The sequence below is a fragment of the Vigna umbellata genome, chromosome 1 (assembly GCF_029865625.1).
Source record: "Vigna umbellata cultivar VRB3 chromosome 1, Vumbellata_1.0, whole genome shotgun sequence".
NCBI lineage: Eukaryota > Viridiplantae > Streptophyta > Magnoliopsida > Fabales > Fabaceae > Vigna > Vigna umbellata.
The window spans coordinates 48,620,131-48,628,779 of NC_142165.1; the positions used below are offsets into that span (position 1 = coordinate 48,620,131).

The following is an 8,649-nucleotide window of genomic DNA, read 5'->3' on the forward strand; positions in this document are numbered from 1 at the left end:
TTGCTACTACAAGTCATCATCCATTTTTTATGAAAATTTCCCTCGTCCATTGTTATCCAAGTTGAAGTTTCATGGTGCTAGTTCGCCCTCGTCCTAGTTCACCCTCGTCCATTTCTGTCCAAGTTGAAGTTTCATGGTGCTAGTTCGTCCTCGTCCATTGCTGTCAAATTTGGTTTATTGACGTTCTCTACAATTGAGTTTGACTATTTCAAGCTTGGTTCATACAATCTTGTATGATCCAGCCTGAGGGGAAGTGTTGTAATTTGAGATAATATCTTTAGAATCTTTCTAATTAGAGGAAATAGATATATAATCTTTTATTTTATTTTACTATCCTAGTTTTCCTATTTCCCTTTTTAAGAGAATTAGATTATTACAAATAGAGAGTAACATAATGTATTTTTTATGATTGAGAATAATAAATCAGTCTTATTTTTCACTGTTCCTATGTGAACAATCTGTAGACAATGGAGGCTTTAAGTGAACATGATATCTTTGAGTGGTTGTTAATCCAAATGAAAAGGATGGACCTTTGAGTGGTTTTTTATGGAAATGAAAAGGATGGACCTCTTCAAGACTAGTTGTTCTAATGGAGAAAGATGGCAGTTTGAAACATGAATAGTAGGATCCCCTATCATTAAATGAGAAACCCTGATGTATTCCATTCTTGACAAATTTCAGCCTCTATTATTTTATATTTTTTAAATTGTTATCTGAATTAGAATTTGAGACGTTCCATTCTGTTCAATTCAAAAATTTCATGAAGATGTTCAACCTTTTCATTTCCATCAAAAACCACTTAAAGGTCAATCATTTTCATTTGGATTAACAATCACTAAAAGGTATTTTGCCCACTTAAAGCCTCTATTATGTACAAGTTGTTCACATAGGAACCACATCTTCAATGGAGAATGTCCCAAATATTTTTACAAGAAAAACCAAAGGTTGGTTTATGTTGGATCTGTCGAGGAGGAGGTTCACTGGAGAAATACAAACACCAATAAGATTTAAACCCAACCACATAAGAGATTGACATCATTATCTATCCAAAACCTTAAGGCAATGGGTTAATAGGTCTTCACCTCTATATGTTGCTCTACTTTCTCATTTTTATCCAATGTGAGACTTAGACTCACGCTTAGAATTTTAACAATCTCCCCCTTCAAGAGTGAGTCATTTCCACATTGGTACACTCCCCCTCCAGCGGAAGCATTAGAATATCCCTTCTCGTATTGCCATTCATCTTAACAGGACATGTTTACCTGGAACACTTTGCCAGGAAGACTTTCGATACAGGGACCATTGTATGCATTTGAGCCTAACCTGGCTCTAATATCACTTGTTAGGTCTATCGGGGAAGAGGTTCACTAGGAAGATACAACATCAATAAGATATGAGCCCAACCACATAAGGGATTAACACCACTCTCTACCCAAAACCTTAAGGCAATGGGTTAATGGTTTTTACCTTTATATGCTACTCTATTTTCTCATTTTTACCCAATGGTCAAATAGTAGTCTCCTTGAAGATTATAGAAATGTCAAAGATAAGCTCAACCTTCAGTCATGACTGGGTAGTGTAAGTTCATGTTATAAGAAACCACATTTGTATGTCCTTTTGTGTCAACTAAATTCCATTTGGCCCAAGCTCACACACAAAACTTCGGATGAATTGACAATCCACACGGCCATAGTTCTAGCCATCATAGTGGTGCAATGTAAGATTGGGTGAACCCATAAACCACAAGTCCTTGGATTGAAACCATGCTTTGATACCATATTAAGAAATGGACATTAGACCTAACTCAACTCTTCAAAACCGCCTTGTAAGGTGGAGTTTGCACTCATTTATATACTATAAATTAGTCTTACCTCTAGTTAATGTAGGACTTCCAATAACTTTATTTCTTCATTTGGCGTACAAAATCATCACCTTAATGTTGAATGCTACAACTGGACTAGACCTATGGATACTCCAAATGTCAATCTTACTATGAACATGGTTAGTAAATGTTACAATATCGGGGCTAATTGTGTTTTAGAAGTAAAACATGTCATATCCATGTATTATTTTTCTCAAGAATCTTGTTCTATATTATTTCTTCACTTTGACACCCATAATTTAAACAGCATATGCCATCCTCTAAAAACATTATTTTCAGGCAAACTCTCAATGCAAAACTTCTCTATTTGGCATACAAAATCATCACACTACAAGAGTTCCCATGTTCTCATTTTATTTATTACAAGTTTGTGACCACTTGCCAACACATCCAATGATACTTTTGACCAAATTTTCTATAGACCAAGTTTGCTCTGAAGCCTGTGCGATTTTATAAACAGAAGAGCAGTACAAGACAACAGTAACTGTTCATCCCTCTTCTGTTAACTTTTCATGAAACAGAAGACATAGTCATCACTTCCAAAGCTCGTCAATTGCTTAAATGATGAAAGATCATGACAGAAAACAATCCACAATCATAATACCAGAAACAATTTCTACCTAGGTTACAGCATTTAAAAATGTCAATTTCAAATTGAATAAAATATATAAAGCTTAATAATTGTAAACAATAACTAACAGGCCATAAAATACATACTTGAGCTTTGCCACTGAGTTCTCCACCACAGCATAATTGAATAAAAAGCCAATAGAAGGGCAGTACCAGCCATTATTACAGCTAACCCAATCAGATCTCGACCCAATATCACAATCAACCAGGATCCCCAAATTATAAGCACCAAAATTGGAGAAACAACCACAATCCATGCAAAAAGATTCAGGAAACCGCAGAGCAAATGGAGTTGAGGACCTTGCAAGATATTTGGCCATTTCCGAGCAAAGATCCAACTGCAAATAGAAAGAAATGAATAACAATAGATGCAAAGAAGTTCGAAATAGTGTCAAAAGGCAGCCAAGAGACCTAGTGCAACCTTATGCGTTACGTTCAACAATCCAACTGCTATCATTGTGGATTCTTCAAATATTGTAATATTAATTATTATAATTATAGAAACAATGGAGCATAATAGGATTTATTGAAGAGTTGTTTTGAGTTGTACCTATTTGTAGCCTAAGGTCCTAGATAAGCCTTTACGTGTTTTCTACTCTTCTCTCTCTTTCATTGCATCTCATACAAGCACAAGCTCCCTAAAACATATTTTGCTTTCATTTTATTTCTCTCAATTATAAAAATGCATCGATAACTATCAACATAAGCTATGAATAACTAAACAATATCAAAACTCATAAAAAGTAGACAGATAATTTTCTTTCACTATACTAACTAATTATTATCCTGAACAACAATAATAAGTTCATATTTATTTCTTTCTACCCAATAATGCCACAAATGTTAAGGAATTCCTTTTTAATAATATAAAAACAATATACAAACACGAAAGAATTCTAGTGCAATCAGCTTTGAACATAATTTCACCCCAACTTTTATGAGGCATCCTTTTCTTCTTAGCTCCACAAATTTCTTCTTCAAGGTGTGTTTATCTTAATTAGAGAAGTGCAACTCTCTGTAATGAGTGTACCATCACTACTGGATATCTTAATGAGCTATAGCCAGCTCGTTAGTAACTAACTTTAGTTACAACTGTCTACAAATTTAGTTTCTAATTCATAGGAATCCCGTGGTGCTATGTGTGTGTGTGTAGTTGGATCCTCACCACTGCAAGTTTGAGTTCATTTTTAGCACAAACCCTGAAACCTAGATGCCTCTGAATGCATCATCCTTCAACACCTTTCTCTGCTAAGGAATCTTCTCCAGTGTTGTTGTTGGCAGTTATATTTTCAAACTCTATTTCCAAAAAACATGAATATAAGAAATGGTTGATTTCGTGCTGGTAAGTTGAACCAATAATCAAAGGCCACATAACGTTCCAATTAATCCATTACTTACACCAAAATTTCTCACACTTGAAGAGCCTATATCTAATGGGAGTAAAAGAACAGTTGCTTCTTTCTAGGTTACAATCTTGATTACTCAAAATATGTTTCCTCCAATTTTTGGATCAGCGTTCTCAATGGCAGATGGCAAAACATGGAGAAGGAAAAAAATTTATGACATAAACACTATAACAGCATATGGCACCACCATAACAAACCTCCCTTCACAAATTGCATATGGCAATTGACAAAAGTTCCACACACAATTCCACCATGACAACGTTTAACAGCATTGAATCAGACGCAACAAATCATGGCAATTATGAGATAAAAATTCAACCCTAATTCCACCTTCACCTGAACACAAAGGCCAAACAATTTTGTGCAGAACTTCAAAACATGATGCTTTAAGATCAAATAATTTCTGAGTATCTTCTAGGAATCAACCCCTATTTGTCACTCTCATTGCAATTTGTGATACAATTTAACCAAAGGAGTGACTCAATGCATTTAAAAGCCAACTGAAAAGTATGAATCTATTGTTACATTGGTTAGCAATAGACTTGAACCAAGGCCAATTTAATAGTGATACCTAGTCATAATGCTAGAGGCTTGTCTTGAAAATTTTCAAAAGAAAACTACAAATATGGTAAGTGTGGTAAAATCTCATTGTCTTTCAGAAACACCATCACAAACCAGTATTGCACAAAAACCTTGTCTCAAATGATCACATGAGTCACTCTGGAGGCCTCAGATTCCTTGGTGGTAATAAACATAAACTCTATTCAATACCAACTCATTTTCACATTTGGTCATGATGTTTCTAGTTGTCATAATGATTTAAATCAAAGGTTAGGTCAGAGTCAGACAAACAATGAGATTGCATTACTTTCCCATGGATTTCTAAAAGCTTAAGTTAATCATTGAAAACTTATGATGGTTTCATATCTAAGTATCTAACATTTCCCAACACAACATCCATTGGGCTTGACTTTGAAGCATATAAAATTATATGCCCGTCTTGCCTAACACTAAAATTAAACATTTAAAAAAATGAAGGTGGAAGTATGAACTATTGTCATGGATGCTCTAGTATCATATTAGGAGCAAATCCCACAGGTTAAAGCAACTTGGTAACCAGTTCATTTTCTAGCTTCTTTTGCCAAAGCAATAGCTGGTTAAGAAGGACTACAAACCCTCTTGATTGGTACTCTATCCCTGATAAATTACAATTTTATACATAAAGAAAAAAAAATTGACTATCTAATGTGAGTATTCCTAGGTAACCTAATGGTATTCAGATCCCTAAAAAAGTGAATAAAAGGACAGCATAATGCATGAGCTTGCATCATTATGGGGTATGAGGAAGGGCAGATATAAAAACAACACAACCTTACTTCAACAAGCAGGAGATATTTCCTTGATTACACCATGACTACCACAATGCAATGCAGCCACCTTATGGTTGTGCTAAGGCTTACCCTCCTAAAAAGAAGCAAGTAGTCCAATACAATTTGGCAACTGAAACTAAAAAATATTAGAGTATTCTAAATGGAAGTTTTATGATGTAGGATAATGTCTAACCCAACTCTACAAAACCAACTTATGAGGTGAGGGTGGTTTCCCACTTACATACTATTTTCAAATTTTAACTTTAGCAGAAGTAGGACTAGGAATTTTCCCAGTACATCCCCTCACACTCAGCATTATTAGTCTTGGTATGTGCATAATATGATAGGTGACCCTTCTAATGGAATTATGATAGATTCTAATTCCATCTTAGAATATGGATTTAGGTATAATTCAACCTCACAAAACTAACTTTTGAAATGTCTCCCACTTTTATGTATACACACACACACACACACACACATATATATACTTGGAAGATAAACAGCACAGATGGAGAAAGGCCTCTAAATATGGAATTATATATCCTATCTGGTAAACCTTCAAAAATTCAAAAGCAATAATCAATGCTTACCTTGGAGGAAGTAGCAGTTTGAGAAACATATTTGGGTAATTAATTTTCATAACTCACATGAGTCACCCAGCAATATGCACATATTTGTACATCAACAGATACAATTTGTAAATGACATTAGTCTAATATTAATACAAATAACTTATATGGAATATAAAGGTATGTTTAGTCTCAAATTCATGATATTTCATTAAAAATATACCATAAACCATGTCATTATAACTTCAGATTTCTAACCCTGTAATTTAAAATTCCTTACTTAAAATTCCAATAGACATACTAAAATTATAAACCTAACACATGGGACTATAGATTTCATGAGAATTTCACAGTTCCATTCAGGTAGTCCATTTTTCTACAAAGGAAAAATCAATTAATCACCTATTTTAGCCCAAATCATCAATAGATGAAAAAGATTATTTTCTAAAGTATATCACGCTGAAGATTTAAAGGCTAGACAGATCATCTAAACTTGGCACCCATCCCCCGAGTAATACCTCTACCGTAAACACTGGCCGTTACAATGCTGCCAACATGCGTCTTCCCGCAGATGCCGACAAAATTACTTAAAAGAATTGCAAAGCATTCAATACAAGGAAGCGACAAGCTAGTAAGGCCCCAGTGATTTCCCACTAAAAAAATTCCAAACTGCTGGCTCTCAATTCAAAATTGGCACCAAACTGCCACACTTAGCAGACAGTCATCAAATCCGGAAAATCACTGTGTCCCAATAACCCACACTCAATTCCCAGAAAGGTGGCTAATAAGTTACCCATTTCAGTGACAGTAGTACATAGCAGTCAATGCCAGTAGATACCAAATCATCAATCACTTAAAAACAAGCACTAATTTAAGTAACAGAAAGCAACTGGCACAAGAAATCAAACAGCATTAAGAGTGCAGCAAGACAATTCAATCTTAAAACAACAAGAAAACACAAAGCACCAAGTCAAACCAGGTAAACAGAAACAATAATCTGACGAGATACCTATAAATTCGCCAGGGCCTCCAGTTCACAGCCCAAAGGATGAAGAAGGAAGCCAACCCTAACACCGAGAAGAGGATCCCGCAAATCACGCAAGCGAGGAGAAGCCCACGGTCCATGCCTCTTCCTCCTCCTTCACACTCAAACAACACGCATGCACCTGATTACAGCCAGAGAAAAAGAAACAGCGATGATTGTGAAGCTTATGCAAGAGAATGCAGTAACGAAACTAACAAATCCTTCACTTACCTCACTGTTGTGAACTGAAATGGCAGCCACATAGTGGCGAATTAAGCATAAATAAGGAATAGCTGAAACAGCTAGGGTTTCAAAGTGAGAGTTGAAGCAACCTAGGGTTAGCACTTTGAAAATTGGAAGAAGAAATAAGGAGAAGAAGAAAAGAAGAAAAAGAAGGGTTTCTGATTTTATCTGTGTTTCTCTCTCAAGCTCCGATTGTAAGTTGAAGAGGGTAAAGAATTAGTGAAGATTAAAACCCTACTCTGCCCCCTTCTTCTCTTAGCTCAACCTCTGTCAACTATATCAACTAAAATATAATATAAAATATAATCATCAAATATAAAATAAATAAATTAAATTCTTTCTTTTTCTCTCTCTACGTATGAGAGAATAAAGACGAATATTGTGTGTAATGAAAAAAATAAAAATAAATAAATAAATAAACTTTAACCTATTTTATAACCTTCTTCAGACTATTATTCAACAGTTTAATTTGGACCACTTAGGACTCACTTTTCAAATATAATCATCAAATATAAAAAAATAAATTAAATTCTTTCTTTTTCTCTCTCTACGTATGTAATGAAAAAAAAAAACTTTAACCTATTTTATTACCTTTTCCTATTATTCAACACATTAATTTGGACCAGTTACGACTCACTTTTCAACCCTCCAGTAAAACTTAAAATAATAAATTAAATTCGCCGAATTAAAAAATAAGAGTCACATCATTTAAAACATATAATATATATTAAAAAATATTACTAGAATATATAAAAAAAAAGTTGCTGCTGAGACATTGGTTAGAAAAGTCAATAATGTAATAGTGACTTGTTTAAAAGTGTGGATTTTGACTTTTAAATAGAATTTTTCGCATTCCTTTGTCTTAGAACGTTTAAAAAGTAAAAACTAACCAAACCAACATTAAGAAATAAGATGAAAATTAAAACACGAAAAAAAATAAACATAGAGATTCTTAGTATTTTAAAATGTTTATTGGAACTCCCAGATTATCATTTTCATCATAGATATTAATTGAAGTTTTATTTTGTTTATTTAAAGATGTTCCTGTCCCAGGTTAATTTGTAAGAATGTTATAATTAAACATCCGTATTAATTATGATTTGACTGAAACATTCCTATCTTCTTTCTCTTTCTCCCATACTTATTGATATCCACCTATTCATTATTCATTTAATCACATTTTTTTCTGTTCTAACCTATTATTTCCGTGATCCATTGTCCCAAAACAAATAACAAGCTTTTTTTTATTTTGGTTTAATATTTTTTATTATAATGTCAATAATGATTATTTATTTATTTTATTTAATATGATCTTGATATTTATTAAAAGAATGAATGTGGTTTCCTTTATTAGATTAACATTGATACCGTAAAAGAATGACAACTTAATAGACTTATAGAAACATCTTTTTGTAATATTTTAAAAATACAGATAATAGAATGATCACATATAATAATATTACAGTTAAGTTATTACAAAAGATAGGACGTACGGTTATGACCGAACGACCTTACAAAAATA

The 8,649-nt window shown here is 33.5% G+C and overlaps 1 protein-coding gene across 1 annotated transcript in view; it reads right to left on the reverse strand.

Moving 5' to 3' along the window:
- The window catches only part of DEK1 (calpain-type cysteine protease family), a 32,368-nt gene extending 24,983 nt beyond the window's left edge, over positions 1–7,385 (reverse strand). The window contains exons 1-3 of the mRNA XM_088103537.1: positions 7,116–7,385; positions 6,870–7,026; positions 2,600–2,850 (exon numbers count right to left, since the gene is read on the reverse strand). Coding sequence (XP_087959663.1) covers positions 2,600–2,850; positions 6,870–6,985 — 367 coding nt within the window. The 5' untranslated portion in view covers positions 6,986–7,026; positions 7,116–7,385. The remainder of the gene's footprint in view (positions 1–2,599; positions 2,851–6,869; positions 7,027–7,115) is intronic.
- Positions 7,386–8,649: the final 1,264 nt, after the last annotated feature.